This window comes from Cervus canadensis, chromosome 25 (genome assembly GCF_019320065.1).
Source record: "Cervus canadensis isolate Bull #8, Minnesota chromosome 25, ASM1932006v1, whole genome shotgun sequence".
Taxonomy (NCBI): Eukaryota; Metazoa; Chordata; class Mammalia; order Artiodactyla; family Cervidae; genus Cervus; species Cervus canadensis.
Window position 1 is genome coordinate 9,952,623 of NC_057410.1, and position 17,247 is coordinate 9,969,869.

The following is a 17,247-nucleotide window of genomic DNA, read 5'->3' on the forward strand; positions in this document are numbered from 1 at the left end:
TATCTATATATCTATCTGTCTATATGTATGTATGTATATATATTTGGATCCAGAATCTCCCTCCCCTTCATCTCACACACAAAATAGAGATTCATTTTGGATCTGGCTTTCTTTCAGTTGTGGCCTCCAAGTCAGGCCAGTTCTAACAGAAAGACACTGTAACAGGAAATTCAAAATGTCTCAAAGACTGGAAGGACCATGGTCTTACTAACTGAATTCACAGATACTGCTGAGTGACCTACGTCAGCATGGCACCGGTAGGGATATCTTTCAGCTACTCTATCTGAAAGGAACGAGAAATCAAACTTTTCCTTGAGAGAGAAAAACATGTTTTCCCCATTCATTATAAACATCAGTATTAAATGATGTTTAGTTATTTATTAAACATTAATTCTTGGTTATTAATTATTAACATTTAATTATTTATTAAACATTATGATTAGATCAGTTTAAATGCTATCAGATTTATGAGTTTCCTTAAAATATTTTGGTAAGGAGCATACTGCTAAAATAGACTCTCAGTTAAAAATATTGAATCCTCAGTTTAAAAAATTTTTTTTCATGTAATTTATTGTGAAACTGGGCTTCTGTGGTGGCTCAGATGGTAAAGAATCTGCCTGCAATGCGGGAGATCCGAGTTTGATCCCTGGGTCGGGAAGATCCCCTGGAGAAGGAAATGGCAACCCACTCCAGTATTCTTGCCTGGAGAACCCCATGGACAGAAGAGCCTGGCGGGCTACAGTCCATGGGGTCGCGAAGAGTCGGATATGACTGAGCGACTAACATACACAAACACACACACACACAGTGTGAAACCACCTTCTAAACGAAAGGAGAGGGAACCGGTCACAGTGAGGACATGGTTTATAGGAGCAGATCTTCCCCATGCGCTACTGTTGTTCTCATTTGGGGAAACTTTAGGGTGGCAGAGCCCAGACTCCTGCTGGGCAGGCTCAAGTCTTTGAATCGGCCATGGGGCCAGCATGGACGGTGATAGCGGCTTCATGAATCCTTCCAACGTGAGCAGTAGGTGCCACAGGAAGTACAGAAGTTCACATCCGGCCCAAATGACCCGGAAGCAGTTGGGACGGGCGGCAGTTGGTGAAAACCTTACCCACTGACGGTGGACCGGTCCCACTCTTCGTTACTTAGTCCCACATCCGGGTAAGTCTGGCTTCGGGGCTTTGTGACTGGGGACAGACTGCCTCTTTGTTTAGGACTTCTCCAGTCATAGGTGTTGAAGTTGTAGCCTGAGGCCTGAAAGCCAGTGCCTGGAACAAAAAGAAGGCATTCATTATATTCTGTTCTAGTCACTTGTCTTTTTTCTGTAGTTTCCATTTGTTTATTCAAGGGGTCTGACTAACTGTATTTGGGGTCATTAAGGCCATCAAGACAACACTTAATTCCTACATTAAAGACACACTCATGTCTATTATACCAATTGATTCTCATAAAAACCCTGAGGTAAGACCCAAGCAGGAGGGGCCTCCAAGCAGGAGGGCTCCTGCCCTCCCTTGTCCAGCTGAGAAATCTGCTAGGAGGGGGGGATACCCCAAAACCTGTATCCAACCCTTTCCAGAGCAAGTTCCAGAAGGTCAGAACCCTGACTTGCCTGCCCAGATATCCTGTGTCCACCTGCAGGGTCCAAGAGGGCTTCTTACCCAAGCCCGTCCTTCTGGGAGTGGAATCTGCCACCAGAGGTGGGTTCTAGGTCCAAGGAGTCGCCAAGGGGTGCTGGTTGCAGGGTGTGGACGGAGCACAGAAAAACTGGCTGGGGCCCACAGATGTAGGCATGGGCCTGAGGATCACTTCATCCGCATTGTTAGTGAGTAGAGGGGTCAATTGACTACAGAAACAGTGATGATAGTAAGCCCAGAGCAGGCGTTAACTATGCACCCAGAGCTTCAAGTCCTTTACTTGGGGCTTCCCTGCTGGCTCAGTGGTCAAGAATCCGCCTGCCAATGCAGGAGACATAGGTTCGATCCCTGATCTGGGAAGATCCCACATGCCATGGTGCAACTGATCTTGTGCGCCATAACTACTGTGCTTTGCCCTAGAGCCCGTGCTCGGCAACAAGAGAAGCTACCACAGTGAGAAGCCTGTGCGCTGCAGCTAGAGTGTAGCCCCTATTTTGCCACAACTAGAGAAAAGTCTGCACAGCGGTGAAGCCTCGGCACAGCCAAAAATAAATAAATAAATAAAATGATTAAAACTCCTTTATTTGTATCACCTTATTGATTCTGCACAATTATCTCTGAAGGTAGGTACTGTTATTATTTTCATTTGAGGACCTAGTTGGTACTTGCAAACCTTCCTGGGGGTTCCAGTCCTAATTTTAGGAGAGTCAGATCCTCCCATTCCATAGGAAGGTCTTCCTAAAACGACCTCGCTGAGAAAGCTCCAGGGGGAGATGGGGGATGTCTAAGATCAGTCAAGGCTCCCTTCTCACTTCCCAATTCACAATTGTTTTCCTGCCCCTTTACAAATGAAAGGCATATTTCTCATCCATATCAAATCTTTGAACGAGCTTGACCCTGGGATATAAAAGCTCCCAGCCATCAGTTGAGGGATAGATACTTAGGGAAAGGCTCGGTCCTGAGGGAAGGTCTTGGAGCGGAGCCTTATTTCAACCAGGCACCGACTCAGTGCAAAGCTTTTAACCCCTCTCATCTATCTATCTCCCTGCATCTCAGAATTAGAGTTCAGAAGGACAGTTGTCAGGGTGAGGAGGTGCGCACATTTTGACGTTTATTTGACCAGCAAAACAAAGACTGACTTCCTTTCTGACAGGGAGTTAAGTCTGATTAGCTTGATGAGAAAGTGAGGAACGGCTTTGACAATCAGGTTATATAATAGACCATTTCCCACAAATCTGAGCTACATCTGTGGCTTCATATTTTGACAAGAATATATTTAGAGTGTATTTACCACAGACTAGAAATTACGTTTTTTTTTTTGTAAGTATCATAATTTGGGGAGGGAAAAGTTAGGATGACAACCTATAAGCGTGAGGTAGGGTCTGCAGTGTTTCAAAGCTTTTCAGGGGGGGCTTCCAATGGGAGAGCAGGCGCTGACTGGCCGGTCTGAGTCTAGCGTTAGTGCTGGACCCACCACACGTGACTTCAGACGTCACATCAGGCTGTGACTCATTGCGTGCGTGTTTGCTTACGTGCGTGCTCTGCGTTCAGTCGCTAAGTCAGGTTTGACTCTTTGTGACCCCATGGACTGTAGCCTGTCAGGCTCCTCTGTCCATGGGATCTTCCAGAAAAGAATACTGGAGTGGGTTGTCGTCTCCTGCTCCAGGGGATCTTCCCGACCCAGGGATTGAACTCGTGGCCCCTGTGTTTCCTGCGCTGGCAGGTGGGATCTTTACCACTGAGCCGCCTGGGAAGCCCACACGTGTGTACTGGGTTGCAATATAATAGTTATTTCTTACTGTGGTTAAAGCATAGCATCTAGCAAACAGGCCTAGAGCCACAATTTCACATTCATTTAAATGACCCAACAACACAAGATGACTATCTCCACGCCATTCCTTTGCTTCATCTTCCGCGTTCACTTTCCCTCCACTTGTTTAGTACTATAATGCTATCCTTACTATTAGAGCTCAGAGAAAGAAGGCGGTCCAAGGACAATGCTTTCTGATCAAGAGGATTTGCCCTCCACCATACAGTCGCAGCATGGAAATACCGGACGCACCTCCTGTTTTAGGAAACCAAGCATCAGAAGTCCTCAGCGCAGAGGCAATATTTACAGTCCCATATCTCATTTTCTTTCTTGGGTAACTGCAAGTGTGGCTAGACATCTGGGGAGAAGTTTTGCATGATGAATGTTCAGTTTTCTGTCCAGTGTTGAATTACTGGGAACTCTTGAGTCTCTTCTTAAAGGGGAGTGATGGGGCAACACTACATTTCACCTGGCTCCCTCTGACAGGCTATCCATCTTCTGAAGCAAATAAACCAACACCCAAATACGTGACATCTCTTAAAAAGAGTTAGGGGAAGTAAGTCCACACCTCACTTCCCCTAAAGGCTTTAAATTTGCTAAGAGCAGAATGCTAAATGGTGGTGTTCTCCCAGGGGCATCCTTTTCTGACAGGCATTAACCCATAGACCATTCAGTTCCCAAGGGAAATTCCAACATGTTTTAAACTGAGCAGGTTAACTTTCTGATTTTTCCTCCAACTGATGTAAGTAGTTCTTGGTGACCTGAGCAGGACTGTAAGGATGGGCTTGAGCAGATATGAAGCATCATTACTAGGAAAATGCCCCGTCCCCACAAAAAGGCATGCCTGTCTATATCAAGGAAGACTTGTCTTAAGAAGTACTATTAAAGAATTATCATGTTACAACAAAGCAGGGCATGAAAAGGGGATATACAATGCAAATATATGGGGCTTAGGTATAAACTTAGAAGACCTGGTCTGGTCCGTGCTATGCTAACACAGAGAATGAAGTAAGCAAAACCCAGGTTCAGATCCCAGCTTTGCCACTTGCTTGCTCTGCAGTCCTGGCCAATTCACCTCCATGTAAAATATAGATAGTGACACATGCTTCACCAGGTTGATATGAAAATTAAGGAGAATAATACACATAAACACTCACAGACATGCCTGGAACACAATGAGGTTTTAATGAAACCTCATTTAATGTCCATTACTTTTATTATTTACTAAGCAACTCAATTTGTCAAGATCTCAGTCTCATTATAAAACAGGGAAAGAAGGAAATCAGCATGTCTGATTCAGTGAATATTCCAGGGGCTTCCCAGGTAGCGGTAGGGGTAAAGAACTCGCCTGCTAACGCAGGAGACATAAGAGACGTGGGTTCGATCCCTGGGTCAGGAAGATCCCCCGGAGGAGGACATGGCAACCCACTCCAGTATTCTTGCCTGGAGAATCCCAAGGAAGGAGGAGCTTGGCGGGCTACAGTCCATGAGGTTGCAAAGAGTTGGACACGACTGAAGTGATTTAGCCTGCGTGCATGCGCCAGCACCTCTAAGGCTTGTCAGGTACTGCAGGAGGAGCTGAGATGCAAAGATAATAAAACCAGATTCCTGTCCTCAGAAAAATCCACAGTTTAGTATAGCTTTGGGAGAAAGAGGAAGAGAAACAGGCAGAGATGGAAAGTGAGAGTTCTGTTAGCATGTGAGAAGTGGTACCCTTTCCATCTGAACACACTGATAGAAAAGAACAGAGATCTGTCTGGGGCTCAGAAAGCAGGTCATGAAGGGTGCCAATGGAATGGCAACATACGAGCTGGGACCTAAGGGGCTAAGCGGGCATCCACCAGTGGAAGCACAGGGGAAGCTGAGCAGGAGGACTGAAGAGGTGCCCTCGTGGTACACCTCGCTTCCTGGCCTTATGCTCCACCAGTGGGGGCCTGCTTCACTCTCAAGGCGTGAGCAGCAGTCCAGGGACCTTCTGGCCCCTCTGACCATCTGTACTTACTCCTCCCCAGAGGATGAGCATCGATTTACCCAGTTGGCCCAGCTCTGGAAAAGAGCCCTGGGAACGTAACCTTGGGCCCTTTCCGGCTCTCCTCGGGCTCATCCTCTCCCATGCTGTAGCACCATGAGGTAAGCCAACCTGAGTCCCACTCCTGAGGCTCAGAGCTCAAAGGCGGCGGGAGGCCAAGACTGCACTATGGCTGTGGCAGACTACTAACTGCGTGCCACTCTTCATCTTTTTACCAGTTTTGAGGGTGCCTATTTTGGGGGTGCTCAGGGAATGACTTAATTCCTAGCCTCTCTTGAAGTTAAGTGTTAATTTAACTAAGTAAAAAGTTCTGGCCAATGGCATGTAAATGAAACTTCCGGAAGGGCTCCTTACAACCCTCTTTTCTGCTGCCCGGAATGTAGATGGAATGTAGATGGAACAGCTGCAGCCCCAACAGCTATCTTGGGTCATGGAGTGAACCCAAGGGTGGAAACCAAGTGCTAGGCATACAAGAGAAGATATAGTTAAGAGCATGGGTCCTTCATGACACTCTGGAGTTATATACTAGCTCTGAAGTGCCTATTTCTTTATGATTTAAGTCACTCTGATATCAGGGTTTTTAGTTCTATTCAACTAAGTCAAATCCAACTGACAAGCTGGGGTTACAGTTTGCTTCGTAGATCTGAAAAGGGAAAGTGTTAGTCAATCAGTTGTGTCCAACTCTTTGTGACCCCTCTTGTCCATGGGATTTCCCAGGCAAGAATAAAGGAGTGGGTGGTCATTCTTGTTTCAAGGGGATCTTCCCGACCAAGGGATCGAACCGGGGTCTCCAGCATTGCAAGCAGATTCTTTACTGTCTGAGTCACCAGGAAAGCCCTCATAGATCTGACTTCCCCCTTATTTAAGTCCCAACATCAGACTTGGGGTGGGGTAGAGGAATAAGAATCCTGAGTCTGGCTGTACATTCAACTCAGCTTTTCTAACAACTCCCAACTCTGCCAAAAAATAAAAAGTAAAAAGTTGATATTTTAATCCACTGCTGACTCCAGTTTCTATTTCCCAACAGACTTAGAACTGATAAAGGCAGGGATTGTTTAACATTGAAACATCTAGTGCTGTCAAGGTACTGAAAACCAAAGCTTACTTAGAGAAGAGTGAAAAATTCAAGATGCAGAGTACAAGATCCTGCAAGGGAATATCAGGAAATGAAATCCATAAAACAGTTGGGGACTAGACTGAAAAGAACTTGGTGCTTTAAACCAAGGATTTTGGGTGTCATCTACAACAGGGAATCATCAAAAGAGGTTTTTTTTTTTTGGTTTCTTTGTTTTTAGAGAGTGGCATTGTTTGATTTAGTTTTTCTAAAGCTCATTGATAGTAATACAGAATGGTAAGAGGCTCAAAGTAAGATGATCGAGGAAATAACTGTTTCAAGCCTGATGAAGGCTTTATAACAAGGGCAATGGCAGTGAATGGAGAGATGAATGAAACAGAGCAGGACCTTATGGTTCTCGGCGCACCCCTCCCTGCCACCCCCCATGTCCTCTGCCTGTCTTTTGTCTGTGGAAAACTGTAATCAAAGAAAAAGTTTAATCAGAGAAATGAGAACATGCAGAAACAAAGGAAAACAGTCAAAGGAGACCAAATAATAATAATGTAGTCATTAAGCATCAATCCTTTGGCCCTCATTCTTCTTTATGGTCCAACTCTCATATCCGTATATGATTACTGGATTTGAACTGTGGTGCTGGAGAAGACTCTTGAGAGTCCCTTGGACAGTGAGGAGATCAAATCAGTCATTACTAAAGGAAATCAACCCTGAATATTCCTTGGAAGGACTGCTGCTGCAGTTGAAGCTCCCATACTTTGGCCACCTGACGCAGCAAAGCCAACTCACTGGAAAAGACCCTGATGCTGGGAAAGATTGAGGGCAAGAGGAGAAGGGGGCAACAGAGGATGAGATGGTTGGATGGCATCACTGACTCAGTAGACATGAGCTTGAGCAAACTCCGGGAGACAGTGAAGGCTAGGAAAGCCTGGCATGTTGCAGTCCACAGGGTCGCAAAGAGTCAGATGTGACTAGGTGACTGAACAACATTAAGCATAGTCAAGGACCTTTAGTTTCTTCTCAAGGGCTATAGATAATACTCTGAGCCATATCCTGTGAGCTGTCTTATAAATACTGAAACCGCCATCAGATGGAAGAAGTTAATTACATGACAACCAGACAAACCCATGACATAAGCTGCCACAATTCTGAGAACTGGCCTCAAAGAAACGGAAACAATCTGACCCTGGAACTGAAAACTAACTACCTAAAACAACCAAGATGACCCGGGTCAGATCGCTGATGACCAAGCTGAAGATGACAAGTCAGGGCTGACTGTGCCATTTCTGCATGTAGCACCCTCCCTCAGCCTAAAAGTTCTGGTCCCACTGATTTTCGGTGGAGGGGAGTTGGCCTTTGGACACATGTCCACCCTCACCCCCTCCAGTTGCCAGCATCTGAAATAAAGCAAACTTCCCTTTCCACCAACCTGGCCTGTTTATTGGCTTTGGAGTGGCGAGCAGCCGGACCCCACATTTTTGATAACAGTAAGAGACGTTAAGATAGTAGAAAGCAGGAAGATGCCTGGGTCCTGATGACACTGTGGGGCTACCTGCTTTCCCCATGCTGTTTCCCACAGTGGGAGAAAAATAACCCTCTATCTTGTTTAAACACTGTCCTTGTATTTTCTTTTCTATATAAGTGAACCTACTCCTTAACTGATGCAGGTAGATGATGACAGCATAATTTAATATAGAGAATATCTCAGGGAAATTAGGTTTGGGTAAAGGCAGGCTGGTTTCCATAGCTGAGAAGATGTTAATAGGCTCTGAGGAATATACCTTTACACCAGGCGCCAAACTTAAAAGCCATGAAAAGAATAAATAAATGAGGCAGCCCAGGTGTCAGAAAAATCAACTGCCAGAAGTATAATTAGACTTTGTTTTTATCGAGTGATGATGTAAACACATAAAATTAACAGGTATGATACTGCAAACTAGTTTTAAAATGCAAAATCGATTAAAAAATGGAAAGATAGAAGTAATTGAGAATGTATTTCCTAAGTAATTATTCTTTTTATTCAGAACTGGAAACCGTTTTCATTTTTCTTTTTTTCCCCTCCTCTCCCTTTTGCCCTTCCTTCTTTCTTTCTTTCACATCCAGGTTTCAGTATCTGGTCTTATACTTTGTATCATAAAGTGAAGGATGTTATGGACTGAATTGTGTCCCCCCCAACTCATAAGTTGATGCCCTAATGGGACTCTATTTGGAAACTGGGCCTTTAAAGTGGTAAGTAAGGGTAAATGAGGTCCTGAGGGTGGGACCATGGTCCCATGGGATGAGTGTCCTTATGAGGAGGAAATGTGGACACACACAAAACACACACACAAAAATGCACGTCCCCAGAGGAAAGGCCGTGTGAGGACACGATGAGAAGGTGGCCATCTGCAGACCAAGGACAGAGGGGCCCCAGGAGAAAGCAAACCTGCCAACACCTGAGCAAGGACTTCCAGCCTCCCAGACAATAAAAAAACGAATTTCTGTTGCTTAAGCCACCAGTATGTGGTGTTTTGTTATAGCAGCCCAAGCAAACTAATACAAGGTATAAAATTCAATTTGGGCAGCAGTGCCCAATCTTTTTGGCACCAAGGACCAGTTTCATGGAAGACAGTTTTTCCACGCATGGGGTGGGGGCAGAGATGGTCTCCTCATGATTCAAGCACATTATATTTATTGTGCACTTTATTTCTATTATTATTATATTAGCTCCACCTCAGATCATTAGGCATTAGATCCTGGAGGTCAGGGACCCCTGATGGTCTAGCAGATAAGACTCCATGCTTTCACTACAAGGGGCCTGGGTTTGATCCCTGGTCAGGGAACCAAGATCGTGCATGCCTTGAGGTGTGGCCAAAAGAAAAAAAAAAAATCAGTCTAGATTTTTTTCATTAAGAGTTTAATTTTAGGTGTTTACTTTGTTTTTATACCACAATATGGTGCAGATAAATATCTCCCATTTGTAGCTATTAATTCACATTCCTATTAATTTAGAAAAGTGAACTAAGCAATGTTGGTTCTTATTCATAAAGTTTAAAATCAGAAAATGGTTTTGAGGATCAATCTTCAACTCGACAATTTTGTGATTGTAGCTCCTGCCATTAATTTGATTTTTGGAAGCCAATTTTAGCATAGGAGGGTGAGCCAGATAATTTCCTGCCAAATTTATTTCCTACAGCCCCAATTTGTTAAAAATGAGAAAATCAAATCATACATTTGTGTAACTATTTGCAGTTGCACTTGCCAAGAAATGTTCAAAGTGTTTAGATGAAACTGGAGTGAACTCTGGCTCACTCTCCAGTGCTAGAAAGGCAGAGCAAAAATAGTTCTACCTTCTCTTAGAAATCACCTCAAAACAAAAATGGATGGCAAATAACAGAATGTAAACTCTATCTTCAGCAAACCTAGAATACTGAACCATAATACATAGGGAAACTTACTAAGTTCAGATGAGAGGTGGTGGTAAGAAGCCAAGAGGAGACATTTCTGACCAGAAACTTTTTTTTTTGGCCACACTACACACAGCCTGTGGGATCTTACTTCTCAGACCAGGGACTGAACCCGCAGTCCCTGCAGTGGAAGCACGGAGTCCCAACCGCTGTACCGCCAGGGACGGCCCTGTCCAGAGATGCTGGAGAAAGTCCAGTCCTCCAAAGCAGGGGCCCCGGCATCAGGCAAAACAGTGTTTTGTTTGGAACACTGGAATGGTCGCAATGACTGGTGGCAGAAAGCGCCCCAGAGCCCATCTGGCACCGAGAAAAAGCCAGGAAGGTGGGCTGAGAGAGGAGCCCACAGACTGCAGGAGGCAATCTCTCAGCGAGGCAGGGAGGCAGAGAGAAATTCTGCATCGTGGTTGGCCTGCGGGTGCTGCCCTCTGCTGGCAGAGGAAGAATGCACTCATCACAGGACTGAACTGGGGGTAAATTCTGCACCCTTCCAATTCATGGAGACCTTCATGCGGGAGACCTGGGTTCGACCCCTGGGTTGGGAAGATCCCCTGGAGAAGGGAAAGGCTACCCAATCCAGTATTATAGTCTGGAGAATTCCATGGACTTGGGCTTGTAAAGAGTCGGACACGAGTGAAATGACTTTCACTTTTCACTTTCAATTCATGAAGAAGTCATTGCATTTAAAGATAAGGAATAATTTAAAGGGAACTACTATAAGACATATTAAGTTAATATTACAAAAAGAGAGGGAACAGAAAACAAAGCAATAGCAGATGAAGGCTACTCATGAGAAAAAGACTGTTATGGAGCAAATGATAAACATGACCAAATATATTATCACAACATTAAAAAAAATACACGTCTCTATAAAACAAGAGATGATAGACATGAGAGCTCAGGAAAAACTGGGCAAGGCAAGATCACTGAAGGAGATGAAACATGAGCTTGTAGATAAGAAATCAAATGGAAAAGAAAAATGTCCCCTCTCTTCCCCCAGTGGAGAAAACCCTGCCCGAGTTTCCTGCTCTGTGTTACTCTTTGTATGGACCGTTTTGTGTTCCCTAACTACATTCAAGGAAAGTTGGACTCTCTGACTGTACATGCTGGTGTTTTTTTCTGACACATCACCATGATGTTTTATGAAAACTATAAGATAGTAGGGAGATAAATGAATCATAAACAGAACAAAATCTAAAAAGAACAGAGTAAAGTTAATCAAATTAAACGCAGAGTTGTTTTTAAAAAATCAGAGTGAAATTAAAAAAATGCAAGAGCCAGTTCCTTGTACAAAAGAAAAGCTAAATAAAAATAAACCACTACCCATATAATCATGCGGAAAAAGAATAAAAGGACAAATACACTGGATACAGAACCATATGGGGAATATAATTATAGAAACCAAGAAAAAAAGGACAAGACCCAAGCAAGAGATTATGCAATTATAAGCAAATACATTTGAAAAACTGGATGAAATGGAGTTGCTTTCTTTTTTCTGAGAGAATACAAATGATCAAAATGACCTCAAAAAGGATCCAGCAATCCCACTTCTGGGTATATATCAGAAGGAAATAGAATCTGTATAGAAGAGATGGCTTTACTCCTATGTCATTGGATTCTCATTCACAATAGCCAAGATATGGAAACAACCAAAGTGCTTGCCAGTGAATGAATGGATAAAATGTGGGATATGTGTATACATACAAGGGAAATTCCTTAGCCATGACAAAGAAGAAAATCCTGCCATTTGTAACAACATGGATGAGCCTGGAGGAAATTATGCTAGTGAAATAAGCCAGAGAGAAAAAGACAAATACTGTATGTGCTCACTTATCTGTGAAATCTAAAAATACAGCCCAACTCAGAGGAACAGAGAGTAGCATGCAGTTACCAGGGGTTGGGGAGTGGGAGAAATGGAGAGATATGGGTCTAAGGATGCAAACTTTCATTTATAAGATGAATGATTTCTGGGAATCGGAACTGGCATAGTGCTCTATTGTATATGTGATGCAAAGAAAGTAAACCTTAAGGCTTCTCACCACACACACACACACACACACACACACACACACACGGTAACTATATGAGGTGATAGATGTGGTAATCAACTTGGTGGTAATCATTTCACAATATACATGGATATCAAGTCATTATATTGCATACCTTAAATACATATAATTTTGTCAATTAAACCTCATTAAAGCTAAAAAAAGTTAACTAAATGAGAGAACTATCTAAAGCATATGTACAACAGGATAAGACTGCCTGACTTAAAGAATCAAGAAATACAGACATCACAAGAGTCTCACTATCTAGGAGTATGACAGAGTCCAGATATCACCTTTTTGTCAGTCTCCTCTTGTATTGATTGACCTTTGCAAATTCTAAGGAAAGCAATTATAGGCTTTTCTTAGAGTTTAAAGGAAGAATAAAGGGCTATAAGGGGCCCATAAGCATAAGCTCTTGATAAGGCAGAAGGACATGAATATAAGGGTCAAGAGATGGGTGTGAAAGAAGCTGGTTCCCAGAGGCAGGTTAGAAACAGTCTGCATCAATAGAATTGAGAGTCATCCCACTGTGAGACTTCTTTAAACTTACTCCTTCTTTCTCCACCAGCTTTGATTATGCCATCCTTTTTCTCTTTTCATTAAGTAAAAATTCACACTGTTGGTACTTGTTAACTGTCTGGTCCTTCAGCTGGGTAACTTCTTCAACAAGAATCAGGAAGCTGTCTCTTTGTGCAACCTTGTATACCCATCATGTACTGGCCTTCTATTATGCCAGTCATTACATATTTGCTGAATGAATGCATGTGGCAAGTTTGACATTTTTGGACTAGAAGCATAGACCAATAAGAAAGGTGCCCACAGAAAAAGAATTCCTGGCCCATGGAGGAAGATGTGTGTGATGGAGGTACAATATCCTATTGGCAATGGGACAACTATTATAGACTTGAAGGTAAAAGTCTTCCTGAGATATGGTCTGCTGAGAGGCTGCGTAGACAGGAAGGAGAGAGAATATCTCACAATATGATATATCATGGGGGCAAAAGGTCTGGTTCTATACCTTCCTTTAAAAAGTCAATTTCACAAGCACTATCTGGAGAGATCAGGTTTAAGCTCAGTATCACAAGGAAAGGGGAAAAAGACTTTGAGATCTTGGTAAACAACAAGCTCAAGATGAGCAACAGACAGGGGACTTCCCTGGTGGTCCAGTGGTTAAGACTCTGCACTCCCAATGCAGGGGGCACAGCTTTGATCCCTGGGCAGGGCTAACTAAGATCCCAAATGCTACAAGGGGTGGCCAAAAAGAAAAAAAAATGAGTGACAGGAAGTGATCACCAGAATTCTTATGTTGAGGTAGACTGCGCTGATGGGTTCTACAGTCTCCAGTGATAAAGGTGACAGACGTGAGTTACTTGAGGGGCTCTGGACTGCCAGACCGTAGTATGACTTTCCTTTCTGAGCGCTACACTTGAACAGAGTTAAACTTGAACCTCGTCAGAAGAGAGGCTCCCAGGATGACAAAGATGTTCAGAAGTAAGTCATATGAGGAACAGTGAAAGGAACCGGGGCTAGTTTGCTCAGAGAAGAAGTTCAAAAGAGGCACGAGGGCTGTCTTTGAGCAGCTGAGGGGCTGTCAAGCAGAGGAGGCTTTCGGAATGACCTTGAGGGCAGAACTGGAACTAACAGGCCGAAGCTACATGCTGACACATTTCAGCTCGATACAAGTGAGAAGGCAAGCCGTCAGATCCTGGGACCGGGAGCTGGCGGAGCTGCCTCAGCAGTTAGGGAGCAGCCTGTCACGGCAGGCACGGCAGCCCACGTCGGGTGGGGGCGGGCAGCCAGGCTGCAGAGGCCATCAAGGGCTGCGCTGGACGTCAGACCAGCCGACTTCAGATTCGCGCCCAACATCGAAATCCTGTGGTTTCAGCTTCCATGCTCCTCAACAGAAACACTTGAAATGAGTTACGTAAAAGTGCTTTATGAACTCTAAAGTGTTTTACAAATACAAGGTATTATTACTAATTTTTCATCATCTTGGAAGATGTCAGTTCTATCCCAATTGCCATTTTGTCTACATCTCTGGTCTCTCTCTTCAAACCCGTAATGATTTTTAATTTATAAATGCCAAATTTCTTATTATGATGACTACTATTCCCCATCTAGGATTTCAAATTTTCAAAATCCCTCATAAATAATAAATGGTTCTTCATCTTTTATAAATGGGGGAAAGGCCTTACATTCCACGGAGGCTGGAATTTACACAGGGCATTAGAGAGACGGTAAGGCAGTCCATGGAGTCACAAAGAGGCAGACAGAACTGAATGATTAGCACAAGACACACACAAAGCTTGGCTGAGAATAAATACAGAGAGTTTTTGACTCACTTCTCTTTGGATGCTAAGTATCATTGAGAAGGAAACAGATTTTTAAAAGAAGCCTTTAGGGACTTCCCTGGTGGTCCGGTGGCTAAGGCTCTGCGCTCCCAAAGCAAGTAGCAAGGGTTCAACCCCTGGTGAGTTAACTAGATCCTACACGCCGCACTTACAGATCGTATGTGCCATAACTAAGACCCGGCTCAGCCAAATAAATAAATAAATATTTAAAAATAAATAAAATAAGTGTTTATATTCTGTCTTCTGTCTAACACATTTTGGTACTTATATTCTGTTACTGAGGTTTAACCTTTCATACAGGTTACACTTCATCACATGAAGATGAGGTTTGTGAAGAAAAACTACTAAATACTTTTGCATACTATGATTAGGGCTTCCCTCGTGGCTCAGCTGGTAAACAGCCTGCCTGCAATGCAGGAGACCTGGGTTTGACCCCTGGGTTGGGAAGATTCCCCTTGAGAAGGAAATGGCAAACCACTCCAGTATTCTGGCCTGGAGAATTCCGTGGACTGTATAGTCCATGGGGTTGCAAAGAGTCAGACACGACTGAGCAACTTTCACTTTTCATACTATGATTAACAGTATAGAAAACTCTAAGGATGAGTATTGGCGGAAACCCCTGCAAGTTGCTATGAAAAGTCAGGCAGAGGCAGGAATAAATGGGGTCAGGAATCTTTGGCTCACCTCCTTGCATGCCTCCAGCATTTCCTATTCCATCTTTGTGCAGAGGCTGCTGAAAAAGTAAGACAATGCAGCTGGTCTTCATTGACCCAACATATTGTGTGGTTTGCCTCATATTAATCTATGCTTAAAGAACAAGCTCTGGATCGAACACTTGAATAACAGTAGATCTAATGGGGGTCTCCTAGTGTTGAATAGATGTTTATAACCTTTTAGCATTAAAGAGGAGAAAAATTCAAGGCCACCATATTCAATGTGTTTGCTATGTTTGCATTCAAGTAGACACAAGTAAAATATTCTTTTCATGGAGCAGAAGGTGGATCTTTGAGAAACATGAGCTTCACCAATGATAAATCTCCGGTTCCCCACGGCTAGGACATACCTTGATTCCCATAGCTGCTTTCTATTCCAGAGCCATCCCATGAGTCCACGGCACTGTCCACGCTGGGCACAGTGGAGGGGTATGTGTCGCTGAGTTTGCTTGGCTTCTGTGCTGGAGATGGGTCCTCCACATCTCCCAGATCACTCAAGTGGCTGGCAACAGGGAATTTCTTGGGACTTGATGCTGACTGGGCTTTAAGGAAAAGAGCTTAAATATCAGAGTAAATATAAATACGAAGATATGCCAACACCCCCTGGCTGAAGAGTCATTTCCCCAGAAGTACACACGTAGATATTTGCACATTCTTTTAGGGAAGGAAATCCACTAGAAATCCTTAATTGTGGCTCTTGATCCACTCACCATCTGTCTGCTTCTTAATTTTCAGGGTGACAGTCTCTCCTGCCATCTGTAACAAATGGATGGCTTCACTCAGAGGCTTCCCTTTTAAGCTGCTGCTATTGATGGCTAGGATTCGGTCTCCTATGTGGATCGCACCAGTTCTGAAACACCAAATAATAATAGGAAAGGTAGAAATAATCCCTGAATGCTACTGAATGTAAATTCCCTGACATACTTCATATGTTCACAACAATAAAGACTTGGCAAGGGTCTCTTGAAGTCACTTCTTGCCTTCTCCTGGGCAATGTTATAAGATGACTACTTCCGTTGTAAATTACTTTTCAGTTTCAAATAAAATTAAAGAAAAAGTTTTAATTAGGTTTTTAAAAGGACTTGTGTGCTTTTTAAATTCCAAGGAAATGGAGTCATTTGATAACACTCTTCAAAACCCCAAGGAAACAAACAATATTGGTCAATTTCAACATAGTGATGTTTAGCATGGGAGCAGTCCTTCTTTCTACAAGACTTAGAAATGTTGAACACAATCAGTGTCCCAGCTTACTGGAAGCAAGGCTTAGACAAAAGACCCTGGTGGTGATTCCAAGGATTGAAAAGGTTGAACTCAGGAATCAATACATTTTTTTCTTTTTGTGGCCAAGTCACGTGGCTTGCAGGATCTTAGATCCCAGTTCGCAGGGATCAAAACTGTGACCCGGGTAGTGGAAGTGCAGAACCCTAACCACTGAACTCCCAGGGAAGTCCCAGGAATCAATTTGTTTGATGCCAACTCTGTCACCTACCAGCTGTGTGTCTCAGGCAATTTATTTTCACCTGTCTAGGTGTCAGTTTCCTCATCACTACAATGGAGAAAACCACCTCACAGGGAAGCTCTGAGGACTAAATAGGGAAACACATGTAATGGGATTAACATTCTGCTTGCAATGGGAAAAGAAAATTAATTTACTGATCAACAGAGAAACCTTCAATGTTTTCCCTTCTCTTCCCATCCTCACCCAATTCTGAACTAGCAGTCTGGAAGTTATAATTCTGATGTTCACCATATCTATCTTTGTTTGGAAGCACAGGTGGGGAAGGAACAGACTCACAGCAGTCAAACTCAGGAAAGGTTTAATTTTATTTTCTGGCCACCATGCGGCATGTGGGACCTTAGTTCCCCAGTCAGGGATCAAACCCACGTCCCTTGCAGTTGGAGCTCGAAGTCTTAACCCCTGGACTACCAGGGAAGTCCCCCCCCCGCCACCAGGAAAGGTTTAAACTTTCAGATCTCTTGACCTGGGCTGAAGGATATAGAGTGGGAATCCCATGTGCTAGCCTCTGGGGTGCTGGTTCACTTTAAATACATGAGTGGAGGAAGCCAACTCACAGGCGGTTCGTGCCCGAGTGACCTGACCCTGAGTGACCTGACCCCAGCCCGCTCTGGGGCTGGTGGGCATCACT

The 17,247-nt window shown here is 43.7% G+C and overlaps 1 protein-coding gene across 6 annotated transcripts in view; it reads right to left on the minus strand.

The window, feature by feature from the left end:
* GRIP1 (glutamate receptor interacting protein 1) overlaps window positions 1–17,247 on the minus strand; it is a 718,721-nt gene that overhangs the window by 33,393 nt on the left and 668,081 nt on the right. For all 6 annotated transcript variants that reach the window (XM_043446768.1, XM_043446765.1, XM_043446770.1 and 3 more), the window contains 3 exons: window positions 15,811–15,950; window positions 15,451–15,642; window positions 1,115–1,271 (listed from right to left, as the gene is read on the minus strand). In XM_043446768.1, the coding sequence (XP_043302703.1) occupies window positions 1,115–1,271; window positions 15,451–15,642; window positions 15,811–15,950 (489 nt within the window). The remainder of the gene's footprint in view (window positions 1–1,114; window positions 1,272–15,450; window positions 15,643–15,810; window positions 15,951–17,247) is intronic.